Source organism: Hemitrygon akajei, chromosome 7 (assembly GCF_048418815.1).
Source record: "Hemitrygon akajei chromosome 7, sHemAka1.3, whole genome shotgun sequence".
Classification (NCBI taxonomy): Eukaryota; Metazoa; Chordata; class Chondrichthyes; order Myliobatiformes; family Dasyatidae; genus Hemitrygon; species Hemitrygon akajei.
In genome coordinates, this window is record NC_133130.1 from 171,573,815 (window position 1) to 171,592,682 (window position 18,868).

The 18,868-nt window shown below is 39.2% G+C and overlaps 1 protein-coding gene across 11 annotated transcripts in view; it reads left to right on the forward strand.

The window, feature by feature from the left end:
• The window catches only part of gapvd1 (GTPase activating protein and VPS9 domains 1), a 128,251-nt gene that overhangs the window by 16,314 nt on the left and 93,069 nt on the right, over positions 1-18,868 (forward strand). For all 11 annotated transcript variants that reach the window (XM_073052605.1, XM_073052607.1, XM_073052606.1 and 8 more), the window contains 2 exons: positions 9,962-10,175; positions 17,936-18,779. In XM_073052605.1, coding sequence (XP_072908706.1) covers positions 9,991-10,175; positions 17,936-18,779 — 1,029 coding nt within the window. In that variant the 5' untranslated portion in view covers positions 9,962-9,990. The remainder of the gene's footprint in view (positions 1-9,961; positions 10,176-17,935; positions 18,780-18,868) is intronic.

Sequence of the window (18,868 nt, forward strand, 5' to 3'; positions counted from 1 at the left end):
GACACCACTGTTGTAACGCATGGTTATTTGAGTTACTGCTGCCTTCCTGTCAGCTTGAACCAGCCTGGCTGTTCTCCTCTGACCTCTCATTAATTTGTGTTCACAGAACTGACTCTCATTGGATATTTTTTGTTTTCTCATACTATGTTCTGTAAACTCTAGAGACTGTTGTATGTGACAATCCCAGGAGATCAGCAGTTTCTGAGATACTCAAACTTCCCCATCTGACACCAACAATCATTCCACGATCAAAATCACTTAGATCTTATTTCTTCCCCATTCTAATGTTTGGTCTGAACCTCTTGACCATGTCTATATGTTTTTTACGCATGGAGTTGCTGCCACATGATTGGCTGGTTATATATTTGCATTAATGAGCAGGTATATAGGTGAAACTAATAAAATGGCTACTGAGTGTAGTTGATAACTGCTGGTTCTCTTTGCATTTCCAGCTATTATGCAGCACAGATAGACCCACAGAGTACTTGCAGCCTTGGAAATGTAATCCTTCTCTGTACCGGTCTAATAGTACCCTTTTCTGTTTACGGCAGAGACTTCATTAATGTGATGCTTTTTGTTCCTAGCTGTGTTTACTTTTACACTTAAAGCTTGTGACTTTAAGAATCTTTGTGCAGGCTAACTGTATTTGCTTCACAACCATCTCAAGTAGAGGGAGAAGTTAAGCATGGTTTTTTTGTTGTTTTGGATTAGATTTGTATGGGTAATTAAAATGACAGAACTTGAAATTGATTGCACCATTCAATTCCTCAAATATTTAATATAGTAGATTCCAGTTAATTGGGACGCATCATTTGGGCCCAATTAAGTGGCTGCCCCAGTTAGCCAAGGTTTCTTGGAAATAGTTAAAGAAGTATTAAAAAAAGACAAACTACCATTTAATTGAGCAACAAATTGTGCATTTAAATTTTAAAAAAACAGAAAAAAAATTAGAACACTACTATTACTACTGGTAGTTGTCAGTCATATCTGAAGGTGACAGAAATTCTGTGTGGAAGAGTTTTTAAAGTGGAAAAGCCATTTCACTGGGGCAATTATGCTCTTCGACCTCAGAAGTCCAGGGCCAGTGGTATGAGTAGGAGCCTTCCTCGGTTTCGGTGGATGACCATAACTACTGGTCGTGCTCTTTACTCTCCCTGCGGTGTTGCTATTGGATCTCACTCCAAATCTCATTCACCCAGTCCACCAGGGCTAATTTTGCATATCCTACTTTGGTATGATATCTGCCAACTAAACTCACCTGATTTAGCCTACCTGTCAAAGCAGTGTACCAGGGTGTGGCTGCTTTTGCATGCAAACAGCTACTTTGACCTGTAGGTGAGAGCTAGGTGTTCAGTGGGGACCAAAGGGAACATTCAAAATGATTGTCGATACCTTTAACTTCTTTGTCATTCCTAACTTGCTGAAGTAATGAATTCAGTTTATTTTCACTCCTAGCCTGATTGCTTGAAACTGCAGTAAACAAAGCAGTTCTGAATAGTCTTGCTGCTTATTTCTCGTTATCAATGACAAAGTTATCGCTTTTTGAAAACAAACACATGTAAATGACGCTATTTAGAAACTTTGCTTCATGCATGGTGTAGTGTCTAATGGCCATACAAGCGCACGCGGTTAACGCTAGTTAGAAACTGTTCAGCATCTGTCTCATGGCCCAATTAAGCCCTATAAATGAAGGGAATCCAGTTATTTTCTAGGTTAATTTTTTGTTCTTTGAGAGTTATCCCAATTAAGTGGCTGCCCTGATTAATGGGAATCCACTGTATTTTGTTTTCAGACTAATGGCTTCCATCCTGTCCTCTGGATTTTGACTGTTGAAAAAAATGTGAGAGCTTAACCTTGCTCCTGGTTAGGCTCTGTTTCTTTTGAAGATTAGCAAACTTGCAACTGTTTCCTGTTGTCTCTCAAAACACACCGTTGTAGTAACTCAGAAGCATCGTACAGATCCTTTTGAAATACAGGTGATGGTTCGTTGTACACTACTGTCAAGTTTCCTGTGTTAATGGCAAGATGAGCTTGATTTTGTATCTGTAGGTTTTTTTTTCCCCCCAAGAATGATTTCACTGTACAAAGATCACATGCTCTTTTTTGGTTAATTTCACCTTGTATTTGTATGATGGTACTGTGTCTAATTTTAGCTAGTGTTGTTTGTTTATAATCACAATGCAGTAGCAATCTTTCATTTAAAAATACAGATAATTGCAAAAGGACAGGATTAGGTCACTTTATTGCTGATGACATTCCACTGATAAGGAACCAAGAATAATCCTGTTCAACGTTGTTTTGTTTATGTAGTATTTTGTATATGGCTGGGTGGTGCATCAAATTATTTTCATCCGCTTGTCACATTTTTTTGTGCCCAGTACAGAAGGCTGCAGTTAAAAGCAAGCACTTGTTTCCTTGAAACTGTGAATAATCCTCTGCACTTTGCAACAGTTTCTGCCTGTTGTGGTAAAATAAATCTCTTATACAGATGATGAGCTAAGTGCAAGTAACTTTAGATTCTTTGTATTTTATTGACTTCATCTTTTTGTGATGAACTGAGTATCTTGGGTTTTTAAGGAAACACCATGATTCTTGGGCGAGATGCAAAGTGAAGTACAGGTTTGTTAATTAGTTCAATAATCTGTTCTTGACTCTTTGGGGCATCACCCCTTGATAAAATGCATCGATATTGGACAGTATTGGTAGTGCTCTAATTTGTTCTGTTTCATTTAAATACATAATTTGTTACTCAGTTTATCTTTTTAATATACTTTTAAAACTATTTCCATGAAATAGGGCAGCTGCTTAATTGGGCCCAAATGTACTGGTCCTGATGTGTCCCAGTTAAGTGGAATCCACTATATTAAATATTCAAGGTATTTGATGATGCAGTCAATTTGAAGTTCTGTCATTTTTGTTATTCATACAAATCTAATCCAAAACAACAAAAGGCATGCATAATTTCTCCCTCCACTTGAGATAGTTATAAAACAAATTCAAATAGCCTGCACATAGATTCTTAAAGTCACAGGCTTTAAGTGTTAAAGTATACGAAGTATATATATACATAGTGTAAAAGGACCAACAGCATTGCATTAATAAAGTCTCTGCACTGAACAGAAAAGGGTACTGTTAGACCAGTACTGAGAAGATTACACTTCCAAGGCTGAAGTTTCTCTGTGGGTCTAATTGTGCTGCATGATAACTGGCAATGCAAATAGAACCAGTGCAGTTATCAACTACACTCAGTAGCCGCTTTATTAGATACACCTGTACATCTGCTCATTAATGCAAATATCTAATTAGCCAATCATGTGACAGCAGCTCAATGCATAAAAGCATGCAGACACGGTCAAGAGGTTCATTTGCTGTTCAGACCAAACATCAGAATGGGGAAGAAATATGATCAAAGTAACTTTGACAATGGAATGTTGTTGGTGCCAGATAGGGTGGTATGAGTATCTCAGAAACTGCTGATCTCCTGGGATTTTCACTCATAACAGTCTCCAGAGTTTACGGAGAATAGTTCGACAAATAAAATAAATCTAGTGAGCGGCAGTCCTGTAGGTGAAAATGCCTTGTTAATGAGAGACATCAGAAGAAAATGGTCAGACAGGAAGGTGATAGTAACTCAAATAACCATGAGTTTCTTCAGTGGTGTGCAGAAGACCATCTCTGAATAAATAATACAGCTGTAGAAGACCGTGAACGTAGTCAGCGACCACTATATATATTTTTATAGGTGCACTGTAGAAAGCATTCTTCTCGGGTGCACCACAACCTGGTATGGAAGTTGTCCTGTCCAAGACCAGAAGAAGCTGCAGAAGATCGTGAACATAGCCCAGCACATCACACAAACCAATCTTCCGTCCTTGGACTCACTTTACACCGCATGCTGTCGGAGCAGTGCTGCCAGGATAATCAAGGGCATGACCCACCCAGCCAACACACTTTTTGTCCCTCTTCCCTCCGGGGGAAGGTTCAGGAGCATGAAGATTCGTACGGCCAGATTTGGGAACAGCTTCTTTCCAACTGTGATAAGACTGCTGAATGGATCCTGACCCGGATCTGGGCCGTACCTTCCAAATATCCGGACCTGACTTGCACTACCTTATTTTCCCTTTTTTATTTTCTAATTATGATTTATAATTTAAATTTTTATCATATTTACTTCAATTTGTACTTCAGGGAGTGCGAAGCGCAGAATCAAATATCGCTGTGATGATTGTACGCACTAGTATCAATTGTTTGGTGACAATAAGGTAAAGTATATGGGAGGGGGGAAAGCAGCCCAAACTGTTTTGAGAGCTAGCCAATAAAGTAGCAGCTGAGTGTAGCTTGGATAAGGTTGATTCACTGTTTGAGCAGTGATTCAAAAAAAGTTTGAATCCAATTTTTTCTCCTCTGGTATACTTTGCTGACCTACTTTTATACTTGTATTCTGAAGTCGTAGTACTGAGCTGCAGGTCCTAAGCAGCTAATATAAACTTTATTTTGTACGAGCAGGTTTTGTAAAGATTAAATTTCCTTGGATAATTGCCAGTCATCATCATTCTATGCCGTCTTGTATTGACGTGGTCTTATCTGTGAGCATGATGACCATGACTGTGTGCCTTCAGCGATTCAGGAAAGCTTCTTTTCCTCTGCCATCCAATTTCTATATGGACATTGAAGCCTTGACCACTACTACACTACTTTGTTTTTATTTTTAGCACTGCTTATTTTAACTTAATTATTGATAGATATTTACTTACTGTAATTCATCTTTTCCCTTCTCCATATTTATTGATCATGCATTTCATTGTGTTGCTGCCATAAAATTAACAAGTTTCACGGCATATGCCAGTGCTTTTAGACCTGATTCTGATTTTTCTTGGCAAGTTTACAGAAGTGGTTTGTGATTGCTGCCTTCTGGACAGTGTCTTCAAGGGAGATGAGGCTGAGTACAGGGCTATGGTGGGAACCTTTGTCACATGGTGTGAGCAGAATCATCTGCAGCTTAATGTGAAAATGACTAAGGAGCTGGTGGTGGACCTGAGGAGGGCTAAGCCACCGGTGACCCCTGTTTCCATCCAAGTGTGGACATGATGGAGGAATACAAATACCTGGGGATACGAATGGACAATAAACTGGACTGGTCAAAGAACACTGAGGCTGTCTACAAGAAGGGTCAGAGCCGTCTCTATTTCCTGAGCAGATTGAGGTCCTTTGACATCTGCCGGATGATGCTGAGAATGTTCTATGAGTCTCTGGTGGCCAGTGCTATCATGTTTGCTGTTGTGTGTTGGGGCAGCAGGCTGAGGGTAGCAGACACCAACAGAATCAACAAACTCAAAAAAAGGCCAGTGATGTTGTGGGGGTGGAACTGGACTCTCTGACGGTGGTGTCTGAAAAGAGGATGCTGTCCAAGTTGCATGCCATCTTGGACAATGTCTCCCATCCACTCCATAATGTACTGGTTAGGCACAGGAGTACATTCAGCCAGAGACTCATTCCACCGAGATGCAACACTGAGCATCATAGGAAGTCATTCCTGCCTGTGGCCATCAAACTTTACAACTCCTCCCTCGGAGTGTCAGACACCCTGAGCCAATAGGCTGGTCCTGGACTAATTTCCACTTGGCATTATTTATTTATTATTGTTTAATTATTTATGGTTTTATATTGCTATATTTCTACACGATTCTTGGTTGGTGCGATTGTAACGAAACCCAATTTCCCTCAGGATCAATAAAGTATGTCTGTCTGTATTATCAATGTTTTTCAGCAATTATCTGCTTGGTGTCAGTGGTTACGTAACCAGGACTTGTGATATGCACCAGCTGCTCATATGATCATCCACTACCTACACCCATGGCTTCAGGTGACCCTGATCGGGGGTGGGGGGTGTGGCTACGCAGGTGCTACACCTTGCATAGAGTGGCCTGCAGGCTAGCAGAGTGGAGGAGTGCCTGACACCTCCTTTGATAGAGATGTATATCTCCACCCCACCACACATAATTGCCAAGAGAGGTCTGAAGTAAATAAAGCCAGACGTTTTAAGTAGATGCACAATTAGTCTGCTGCTGTGACAAGATTTTCCAGTTTAACTCACTGAGGAATAATTTAATGCTTATCTTTAAATTTATCTTGGCAAAATAAATTGTTTTGCTTGGACTTTTTCTTTCATACAGATTCTGCTAGGAAGTTGTGTATTACTACAGTTCAGAGTCATCTCTTTGATTGGTAATTAGCAAAGTTTAGCAAATGAAGTTGTTCAGTAATTGCCCAAAGTCATGTAATTCTAGTAAATAATTGAAAATACTGTCTGAGGGAGTTCAGTAAAGCCAAAAGGAGCTTCAGACCTTGAGGGTAATCATGTAAATTATGACAATGGCTGGTGAAGCCTGCATTTTATTTGTAGGATAAATATTTACGGACTTGATGAAGAAAAGCAAAGCAGGATGAGAACTTCATGTTAGCAGTGTTCTCTTTTCTGCCTTCACAGTAAATAGAAATGTCAATCCCTCAGAGCCAGAATATATATTTGAGTTAAATGTTGTTTTGTGACCAACCCATTCTCATTTCTAACCCATCCTTTTGTGGCAGTCTGAGTGAAGATGGTGACTCAGAAACCCAGTGCGACGTTATGTGTGGTGATAAAAGCTTCAGGGGATTTGGATGACTTTGTCAGCTGCTATGCTAGGTTTTTGACACTACTTAAAAAGTATAATTTAAAGCTAAGTAATGAAGGAACAAATAATTAGAAACTGTTCCAAGTACATTTATTATTAAAGTAGGAATACCATATGCAACTTAGAAATTCATCTTTTTGCAGAGAACCATAAAACAAAGAAACAGTAGAATCCACAAGAAAAAAAAACTCAACAAAGAGCAACAAACATTCCATGTGTGAAAAAAGAAAAAATTGTGCAAAGGATTAAAAAAAAGTAACAAATAATACAAGAACATGAACCGCAGAGCCCCCAAAAGTGAGTCTACAGTCACAGAGCCATTTCAGCACTGAGCTGCGTGAAGCACTGTTCATCTCTTTCATTAGAGAGCCTTGTCTCTGGACATGAATTCAAAATATATTGAAAACAAGTCAGCTAGAGATCTGAATTTCACTGAATTGCTTTGGAAGTTATAATTTTTTTGCTGTTGCCCTTTTTAAGCTTACATTTTTTTTTGGAGAAGGTGATGGAACTAGCAAATGTCAAGCAGATCCATTGAATTTTCGATTGAGGTCTTTAATCTTCATATTTTTGTTTACTGGCCTTGCCTCAAAGTTAATAAATTAATTCCATTTTTGTGCTTTATTTTTTCCCCCTTTGTAAATAGACATAATGGGTAAATCTGGTTATTGCAGTAGTGTATGTCATCAAATCATAGAAACAGAAAACCTACAGCACAATACAGGCCCTTTGGCCACAAAGCTGTGCCGAACATGTCCTTACCTGATAAATTACCTAGGGTTACCCATAGCCCTCTATTTTTCTGAGCTCCATATACCTGTCCAGGAGTCTCTTAAAAGACCCTATCCATTTCTACCACCATCGCCGGCAGCCCATTCCACGCACTTACCACTCTCTGCGTAATAAAAACTTTCCCCTGTATCTACTTCCAAGCACCTTAAAACTGTACCCTCTTGTACTAGCCATTTCTGCCCTGGAAAAAGCCTCTGTCTATCCACATGATCAATGCCTCTCATCATCTTATACACCTCTATCAGGTCACCTCTCATCCTCTGTTGCTCCAAGGAGAAAAGGCCGAGTTCATTCAACCTGTTCTCATATAAGGCATGCTTCCCAATCTCCTCTGCACCCTTTATATGGTTTTCACATCCTTCCTATAGTGAGGCGATGAGAACTGAGCACAGTACTCCAGTACTCATCTTAAAGAAAATTAAAGATTAGCTTTATTTTTTACATGTACATTGAAATGTAAGTAAAAATGCACTATTTGTGTCAATGACCAACAGTCTGTCCTTCGTAGAAAAGTTCTTCCAGGTCAACGGCTTTGACCACAGGGCTATTAGACAGTGGTCGGCAAGTAATGTCCTGCAGGCGCTGCAGGAGAAGGACAAGATGGATTCAGTGGGGTGGTTCCCTGAGCAGACTGTCCAGTTCATTTAGCAAAATGACGTCGCCAGAACTCACCAACAGGCACCAAGACCTCGCCTGGCTGACAGTGAGAGGGGCCCTCCCAATCAGATCCTTCTTGTATGCCTGGAACGTTGTCTTCACACCCTGCTGCCCACGAGAGGACTGCAATGAGGCGGAGTCAGTGATTCACCTCTTTGCACACTGTGGGTTCGCGATAAAGGTGTGGAGGAGGACGGAAGGGATGGTGTCAAGATTCATGCCCAGCAGCTGCGTAACTGAGGACTCCCTGATTTATGGGTTGTTCCCGGGGACACACACGGAGACAAACATCCGGTGCTGCTGGCAGATCATCAACTTGGTGAAGGACACTCTTTGGTCAGCCCGAAACTTGATGGTCTACTAGCACATGGAGATGTCCGTGGCTGAGTGCTGCCGGCTGGCACATTCTCGCCGGCAGGAATAAGTGCTGAGGGATGCACTCAGGCTTGGTGCAGCCATCGCGAAGGCCTGTTGGGGAAGGACCACAGTTTAAAGTTCATCACCTGCGGGAGTGAGAGGGGTTGGATGGGGAGGAGAATACCCCTCATCAGAGGTGTGGATAGATGAGTCAACATGGTGCCCCAGGAGTGGCTGGAAATGTATAGACCGTAAAGGAACTTTGGTAAAGGAATGAGAGTCAACGCCTGGATGTTTATTGTTAATAATTTTATTTTATTGTAAATAAGTCTTTAATCCTTGACTAAAGTTTGAGAGTCAATGAATGTTTTATTGTAACTAGCTTTATTGTATAAGGACTCAGATTTAACAAATTTTTTTTCTATGTAAATAACTTTATTTTGTAATATTTCTGAATAAAGTATTTTTGGAGAAAAAAAATTCTGGCACCACCTAGCATGATAACAATTCACCAACCATAACCTTCAAATGTGGGAGGAAACCAGAGCACCCAGAAGAAAGCCACGAGGTCATGGGAGAACGTAAACTCCTAGGGACAGTACAGGGAATTGAAGCTGGTACGCTGGCACAGTAGAGCGTTATATTAACGGCTATGCTACTGTGTTGACTGCTGGATCTTGAAGATGATCTTTGTAAGACGGTTACCATCTGAAGTATTTTCTTCGTAGACTATCTTTCCTCTTATAGAGTATTGCTATGTTGCTCCATTATTATTGGTGAAAAGCTTTACTACTTCTAGCACTAAAGCATTAAATTTAACCTAAATCCAACATAATTTCAGTGTACTTGTTTTTTAACCTGTTGATGCAGCCCTGTCAATTTAATTGGACTCATTTTGTCAACGTTTTATTTTCTGCCACAAATCTTTTATCAATGATTGTTTTTGATGCATTTTGATTTGGAGGTGGCGGTTAAAACAATATTCTTAAACAAAAACATTACAAATGTTTTGCTTTTTTTAAAATAAGTAGTCATACATGGAATTTGGGACTGTTAGCATTTCTGATTGCTTTTGGACTAGGCTAAGCCATCTCAGAGGGCTGGAAGAAAACAGTTTTATTTCATCAATATAGAGTGTGCAGATACATTTCTGAAGTTGGAAGTACACTACACTTTTAAGTTTGCCAAGGAAGCTGTAGTAAAAGAGATAGATATAATCTGTCTGGATTACTACTGAGCATCTGGGAAAGTGCATAATGATGCCTTTGTTTTAAGCAGACAGCTACAACTTTATCTTGTGCTTTTGGCCTTGACAGTTGTGTTCTTGGGAGGATCAAAAAGTGAATTGTAAAATTAGGTTTCTTGGTTGATTCATTTTGAAGTAGCTAGTGTCATTAACTTAATACACATTGTGAAGCTGACTCATATTGTAAAATTTTTGAGGCAATTTCTAACTTATTTTGTTTCTTTGTGTTTTACAGTTGGTGAACCCTCCTGTGCCATTTTGAAGATGGTGAAGCCTGACCTTCACACTTTGGCTCATCACCTCAAGCAAGAACGTCTTTATGTGAACTCTGAAAAACAATTGCTTCAGCGGTTAAATGCTGAAGTGCTCAAAACTGCAGAAAAGCTATACTGTTCAGCATGGATTGCAAAGCAACAGCGAATTAACTTAGACCGTCTAATATTAACAAGGTAAGATCAATGTGAATTTAGAGCTACAATCAAATGCATGGCAATATATCTAAAAAAAAAAGACAATTTCATTTTGGCAAAATGGTCAGTATTAGTTTCTGATGAACTCTCAGTATTTGTTTTATGTGTAATGTGTTGATTTCTGTTGTGCTATTGTTGGTACAATTTACAATCCAATTATTGCAGTTAAAGGTTTCAGTGGGCACTGGTGAAAAAATTAAGAAAAATTTTATTCAACCAAAGGAACAAAAAATAGCTGCTAAGGATAAACAATGGCCAGAAAATCAATTTGATCAAATGTAAATTAGATTTCTCTCAGGAAGCAGTATTTAGGAATATGAGGTATACCAGATAGTGTATAATTCTCAGGTGAGTTGGATAATTCTGGACTGTGACTCAGAGCTTTCACACCTCATGCCAGGAGTCTGTTGCTGTCTGTTTAGTTTTCTGTTTGGTAATAGACATCAAATTGGATGGGACATGGCCATTTCCCATATGGGAATTCTTAAGTTAAATCATTGTCCTGCTTGGATTTTCATTACTTGGCAGCTGCTGATTATCTTTTGATGGATGCCACCAATGCCAAGCCAATTTGGGATGAATGAGCTTAATCTGACTTTACTACTTAAAGTACATTGGAAAAACAAAAGGTTCAAGTGCATGGAAGTTATTAACCGGTGTCTTGACTTTAATTTTGATAATTGATGCAAATCTTGAATTTTTGTGCCTCTTTGTCCAAATTAATTAGAATTCATTTTTACTTTATAACCAGTTTTAATTGTGAAGGTGCTTGCAAAGCCAAGGCTTATTGCCCTCTTTTTTTGATCTGAGAAAGTGGTGGTGAGCTCTGCTTTGAATTCAACCCACTTGAGCACTTTCACAACTTTAGGTTGTTGAAAATCTGTAAGCTGTGAAAATTTCCTCTATGGGAAATGTATTTCTGGTTGTTGGGTTTCTGATAAATACCTGTCGCTTTGGTGGAAGGAGACAGAGGCAGGTGAGTGATGGATGGAAGCAGATATGGGAGGAGAAAAAGAAGATAGATACAAGTCATGGGAGGGATGAAGAGATGAAATCAGAGAGAAAGACTGGAGGAGCATGAAGGCCACAGAGTTAACATATGGTAAGTAAGGTAGGTGGTAATGGGAGCTACTTGAGAAAAAGCTAGGCAGATGGAGGAGGAGGACCAGGGCATGGGTAGTACGTGGGGGAGGGGATAAAAATGGGTGATGGGGAAGGAGAAAGGTATGGAACAAAAGAACAAAAATGGGAATTCCAGGGTGGATTGAAAGGACAGAGAAAGAGATGAGAGTCATGGAGTAAGTTTTTGCCTGAAACTGAAAATTTCAACATTCCAGTCATCGGGCAGGGGTTGGGGGGGTGGGGGTGGAGTTTGTCTATCCAGGCAGAATGAGGTGATGTTCTTTCAGTTTGTGTTTGGCCTTTCCCAGGCAATGGAGAAGACTGAGAAAAGACAGGTGTACAGTGGCGAATGGGAGCAACTGCGAGCTCTGGATGGCCATTGTGGGCAGACCACTATCTACCTATCTCCCTCATCCTATCACCTAACACCCTCTGTGTCACCCCTCTCTATCTTTATTTGAGCTATATTGCTCCACTCTCAGATCTGATATAGGATCTTGACCAAAAGTAGGCAATTTCTTTCCCTCCACCGATGCTATTAAACTTGCTGAATACCAGCAGCAGTTTGTTGTTTTTTTTTCAGTTGCAGTATTCTGCATCAACTTTCCCAATTAACTTCAATCTCAGTGTCATGAACCTATCTTTACAAGCTGTTGAAAATATGTAGACTGTGAAGATTCCCTCTGTGGTAAATTTATTTCTGATTATTTGGTATTTGCTAAACACGATCAATATCTATAATAGATTAATTATAAATTTATTGTTTTTGTGATACAGTGTAGAGTAGGCTCTTCTGGAAGCCAAGCCATGCCATCCAGTAGCCTCTGACAACCTCAATTAACCCTAACCCAATCATGGGAGAATTTACAATGAGCATTTAACCTACTCAGTACATTGTTGGACTGTGGGAGGAAACTGGAGTACTCGAGGAAAATCCACACATTCTACAGGGAGGACATACGGAAACGCCTTATTGAATAGCACCAGAATTAACTCCGAACTGTAATAGTGTTTTGTTAACTGCTATGCTACAAAGGCACCTAATGGAATGATACGAAAGTGTAATGAAAAAAGTCTTAAAAGATAAAGCAATGAAATAGGACCATCTTACTTATCAAAACAAAATCAAGATTTCCACTTACACAAGCTGTATTTCAACTTTATTGTATGTCAGATATTTATTGGGTTTGACAGCTGCTAGGAGTAAAGATGTTAGCTGATTTCTGTCATTTCTTGCTTTTTGTCTATAGTTGTAATCCTTGTTGCAAAGGCACAGCAAACATTAACAACTGCTAATAATTACATACAAGCATTTCTCTAGTTTTATCTCAGAATTAGATTTAAATTCACTGGCAGGGGACTTCTGGTAAGATGGCGATTGTTTAGCTGCTCCGAACTTTTGTTCCGTCAATGTCGCTATCTTTGCACTAAATGTCTCCATTTTTTAAACCTTAGTTAGGTATTTTTTCGGTATCTCTTACTTGCCTGTGAACATTTCTAACCTACAATGTCTAGCAAGAGTTCTAAATCCGGGTGAAAAGAAGCTATGGCTCCCTCAGACGAGACCCTGGTTGCGCTCTGAAAGCTCCGAGATGAAATTTTAAAGGAATTTAAAACCGCTTTCAAACAGTTGGAAGACAAACTGGATCGGATCAACGATAAAGTGGACAAGCATGCCGAACACCTATCTCGCATCGATTCGACTTCTGAAGATTTAGAAAGTCGTGTTCGATACTTGGAGACTCTCTGTTCCAGCTTAGAGGAAAAATGTAACAAACTCCTTTCCAAAATGGTGGATCTCGAAAATCGCAGCAGGCGCCGCAATCTTAGAATTCTTGGATTGTCAGAGGCGACCGAACATGGACCAACCGTGAAGTTTTTCGCCAAGTTTCTCTGTGAGATATTCGGGAAAGATTTGCTTCCGAACCCGCCCGAGCTCGAACGGGCACACAGAGTTTACGTTCCCCCTGGAATTCTGGGCTCCCGTCCGCGACCAGTAATCTTGTGCTTCCATCAATACCAGGTAAAACAGTCTGATTGTAGAGGCATGTTGCAGGGGTTCTTTTCCTTTCCAGGATACAACCATTCACTTTGTGGAAGATTTTGCACCCCAGACCTTAAAGATGCGCGCTGAGTTTAAAGGCGTAATGAAAGTGCTTTTTGATCGTGGTTTTAAACCCTCTCTTCGCAATCCTGCTGATCTACGAATCAAGCTTAATACTGGAAAATACAAGTGGTTCAGGTCGGTGAAGGAAGCTGAAGCATTTGTGGCAAGTCTTGCGGCTATCCAGTCATCTTCGGAATCTGATCGGACCTCCTAAAATGGTGGATAAGTACTCCTCGTAGTAAAATTACTTTTTCTGGACCCAGACTTCACTTGAATCACTCAGACATTATTCATTGAAACTCTAAGGGCTGTTGACAATCTCTCCCGGGATTTGGTGTGTGTGTAATCTATTTTTATTCTTGTATAACTTTATCTACAGAGTTTTACAACTGACTCTAACTTGTTTTGGAGGTTCGAAGTCTTTAGTGAAGGCCTCCCTGTTTGCTGGTTCACAGTTTAATTGCTGATTTATTTTTCCTTTTTTTAAATATTTATTTATTTTATCTTTTTTTTTCCCTTTCTTCACCCCTTTTTTCTAATCTCTGAATTTTTTTCTCTCCTCTCCGTAAATGGTTGATAAATACTCGTCTTGAATTTATAATTTTCCCCTTCCTCTCCTTTTTTTTTTACCTTTTTTTCCCCCTTTCTCTTACTTTATTCTTCTATAATTTTTCACGGGTAGGTTAGTTTTGGTTTTCTTCCAATTTTCTCTGTATTAAGTTTTATATTTCTGCAGAAGCTGTTCTAATCTGTAGTTATGTTTTCTAGTGCATAAACTAGTTACTATTTGCTATAGTATTTATACGGAACTGTTGTCAATGACACAGATCTGGAAGCTGTATTTGGGTTAATTTTTTTGGTAGAGCTAGCTACTTGTTTTGGTAGCCGTCTAGTTTTGGGTTGTGTGGGTGGGGTGAGTTTTCCAGTTCCAACATCACTCACTGTATTTATTGTTTTTCTTTATTGCTCAGGACATGTATATGTTTTGATTTTACGAATCTATGTTTACATCTCTGCTCCCAGACTGCTAGTGTACTGCTTGACTTTTTATATGCCTGCTGCCTTTTATGCATTAGTAATTGATAATGGCTAGTGCACTTAAATTCGTGAGCTGGAATGTAAAGGGATTGAATCACCCTGTTAAAAGGAGGAAGGTATTCTCACATATCAAACAACTCAAAGCTGACATTGCTTTCCTTCAAGAAACTCATATTCGTTGTTTTGATAACTCCTGGCTTCTGTCAAAGTGGGCGGGTCAGCATTTTCATTCATCCTTTGCCGCTAAAGCTAGGGGAGTCTCCATTCTTATTAACTCAAATATTCCTTTTGAACTCCATAATAAAATATCTGATACAAATGGCCGTTTTATTATTGTTTCTGGTAAACTATATAACACTAAAGTTGCACTAGCAAACCTGTATGCCCCCAACTTTGATGATGTTAACTTTTTTGAACGGTTTTTTTCCTCACTACCACGCTTCTTTTCAGTAGCTCTCTGTTAAGTTCAACCTGCCTAACGCTCACTTTTTCAGATATCTCCAAATCCGACACTTTATTGCTCCTTTAATTCCTAACTTTCCTGAAATGCCTGCGGAAAATGCTATGGACCTATTTCTTTCCATTAATCCACTAGGTAAAGGTTTAATATCAATTATCCGAGATAAACTAGCAGCCTTACGACGGGCCCCTGTGGATAAAATTAAAATGGCCTGGGAGCAGGATTTAAATATCTCCTTATCCGAGGAGAGCTGGGACTCAGTTTGCAAATCGGTTAACTCAACCTCTCTTTGTGCTCGCCATTGCCTTTTACAGTTTAAGATTGTTCATAGAGCCCATATGTCTAAATCTAAACTATCTCGATTCTACCCTGGCATTAGTCCGCTCTGTGATAAATACAAGAGGGGCGTGGCCTCTCTCATCCATATGTACTGGCTCTGTCCTAGCTTGGAGAAATTCTGGAAAGATGTCTTCACTACATTATCGGGTATTCTGAATCAGCACCTAGAACCAAACCCCTTAATTGCTCTGTTCGGTTTTTGGGGCGAGACAGATTTATGTCTGGGTCCGACCAAATGCCGAATACTATCCTTTGCCTCTCTCCTGGCTAGACGCTTGATCCTCCTTAGATGGAGAGATGTTGCCCCGCCCACTCATGCGCAATGGCTTAACGACATTATGGCCTGCTTGGACCTCGAAAAAATTCATTATTCAGTTCTTAATTCGCATCTAAAGTTCCATAAGGTCTGGGGACCTTTTATCGAGTACTTTCATAACCTTCCTCTTGACTAGGGTTTTTTTTTCTTTTTTTTCCTTCTTTCCGGTCCCTTGCTTTTAGCTCCCTTTTTTTTTTCTGGTAGTAGGCATTATTATCCTCTGTTGCTAAGTGTATTCACAGTCTGGGAGTTTGACTGTCCTGACCTATACTCTTTATATTGTGTTGTGGTCGGTCTGGAGTTGTTGTTTTTTTTTCTTGTGTTGTGGGGCTTGGGGAGGACACTAAGCTTACTTGTCTTTAATTTAGGTGCTTTTTTGTTAAATTCTCTTCCTTTGTAACATATTGTTATTGTATGCTTAATTTTGCACTGTATTAATGCTCCTCATTGGGATTTGGGGTTTTTAATTTGTAAAATGTTTTGAAAAACTAATAAAAAAAATAAAAAAAAAAATAAAATTCACTGGCATATCATGAAATTTGTTGTTTTGTGGGAGTAGTACAGTGCAGTACATAATAACAAACTGCAAATTACAGTAAGAAAATATGCGTGTTTAATTACCAAATTCAAGGTGACTAAATAAGAAACAAGAATCAGTCTATGTGCAGGAGTAACAATTTCTCAGGTTTACAAATTAAAATTTGACTGTACCAAGACAGTGTACAAATTTTCTTTCAGTTTAGTGAAAACCACAGCAATATGAAATAAATGAGGAAGACTCTTTACTTAATCAGCTGTTGGCTGATTTTTGATGTTGGGTTGCTTGTGAAGCATAAGAGAAAAATTAGCTTTGGTTGATTGGGAAAATACGTAGAAAAGTTTGATATGGCGAGGCAGTGATTAGCATTTAAAGAAATAAGTGTCAGCTGGCAGGAAAATAATCCCTCAAGAGACAAAATCTAATGAGAAAAAGTGATTGTGAATCTGTGGAACTTTAGATGACGCCTGAGCATCCAGAGTCTCTGAAGCCATCTCTTTTGAAATTCTGAATTGCATATTATCTAGTCATTGGGATTTATCAGCTTTCAAACTTGCCAGCACTATATTTTGAATACTAGTCTTTCCGGCTCATGAGAAATTAAAGATGGGCTTTAAATATGAGGTGGAGGTTTATGAAATAATCAAGAATACTAATTGCCTGAAGATTGGCAGCATTTTTGAACCAGCAAAGGAGGGCCAGGAAATTAATAAAGAAAAGTCAAGGTTGAGTGTAAGAATATTATCAGATGAGAAACATAAAAGCTGTTATGATTTTTAATAATGTACACCACAAAGAAACAGTAATTGCAAGCTTATAAAATCCCAGGGATGATTTGTATTCCAGTGTTTAAAAACATAAGAAATAGTATTAGAATCCATCTGGAAACTTAAATTACCTGATTTGGAGCATAAAGCATTTTCTTTGAATAACTTCCTGATAGTTTGATAGTGTACAGAAATGTACAAGTCAGATTTTGTACAGTGTTCTCATTGTTAGCTGGAGGTACTAGAGTTGGGAATGACATAAAAATTCACCATATGCAAGTTTCAGAAGGAGCCAGAAACATCATGAAGGATCACACCCGCCTTGCTCATGTACTGCTTGTCTCACTCCCATCAGGGAGGAGGCTATGTAGCATCCATGCCAGTGTCACCAGACTCAAAAACACTTTCCCTAAGTGGTAAGGCTGATCAACACCTTCACTCACTAACTCACCCCACCATACCTCCAACTACCTCTACTTTATCATTTCCTGTCAGTCATCTTATGTAGACACTCCTGTATCTGATGTCACTTTAGTAACATACAATCAATCTATGTCTATAAGCTATTTTATGTATTTATACTTTGTTTTTAAATTATTATGTTCTTTATAAATTTTTTTGCTGCATTGGATCTGGAGTAACAAATATTTCCTCTCCTCTGCACTTGTATACTGGAAATGACATTAAACAATCTTGAGGGAAGGGAAAATCCACAGGAAAAAACTGTTGGATCAGGAACTCAAAAATTCAAGCTTTCTTCCATTTGTTGTGTACAGCAGTTACTCTAATCATTATAGAGATCTGCTGGTACGTGAAATAAATCTCAATCTTGAGGACCTGTATATGTTTTGCTAGTCATAGATCCAACCTGAAGCCAATAAGTACAGCTGGGTCCTGTTGATTTGAGGTTGGGTGACCTGGTTTGAGCTGGAAGAGAACTGAGCTTCTGATATTAATTATTCAGCTGCCTATGTATTGAATACCTTAAAATAATTTTGCTGATACTAATATTGCATGTATTCAGAAAATAAACTTTTCTCTTTTTATTTCAGTGTTGAAGCATCTCCAGCAGAATGCTGCAAACATGCAAAGATCTTGGAGGATACTCAGTTTGTGGATGGTTACAAGCAGTTGGGTTTCCAAGAGACGCTGTATGGTGAATTTTTAAATCGGCTCAGAGAAAACCCACGACTCGTTGCCTCATGTCTTGTTGCTGGAGAGAAGCTTAATCATGAGAGTACCCACAGTGTCATCCTTACAGTGTTTACTGCCCTTTATGGAAACTGCATTATGCAGGAAGATGAGAGTTACCTCCTACAGGTGTTGCGTTACCTGATTGAGTTTGAACTGAAAGAAAGTGATAATCCTCGGCGGTTGCTTCGAAAAGGTGCCTGTACCTTCAGCATTTTATTCAAACTTTTTTCAGAGGGGCTGTACTCGGCCAAGCTTTTTCTCACTGCGACCTTGCACGAACCAATAATGCTGCTTCTTGTGGAAGATGAGGATCACTTGGAAACTGATCCAAGTAAGCTTATTGAAAGATTTACTCCAGCACAACAGGAGAAACTTTTTGGGGAAAAAGGCACAGAGCAGTTCAAACGGAGGGTGCAGGAGATGGTAGAAAGCAACGAAGCAAAGCTAGTAGCTTTGGTAAACAAATTTATTGGATATCTCAAACAGAATACGTACTGTTTTCCACATAGCTTACGTTGGATTGTATCTCAAATGTATAAAACCTTATCTTGCATGGAGTGTCTGGATATTGGGGAGGTGAAGGCCATGTGCACAGATCTATTGCTTGCCTACTTCATTTGCCCAGCAATCGTGAATCCAGAACAGTATGGGATAATTTCTGATGCTCCAATTAATGAAGTGGCAAGATTTAATTTGATGCAGGTAAGATCACTTCCTGTTCTTGAAATATATTGTGAAGATTTCTTTTCACTATTTTTCTTTTACTTCCTCAGTGTTGACCTCATTGTTTA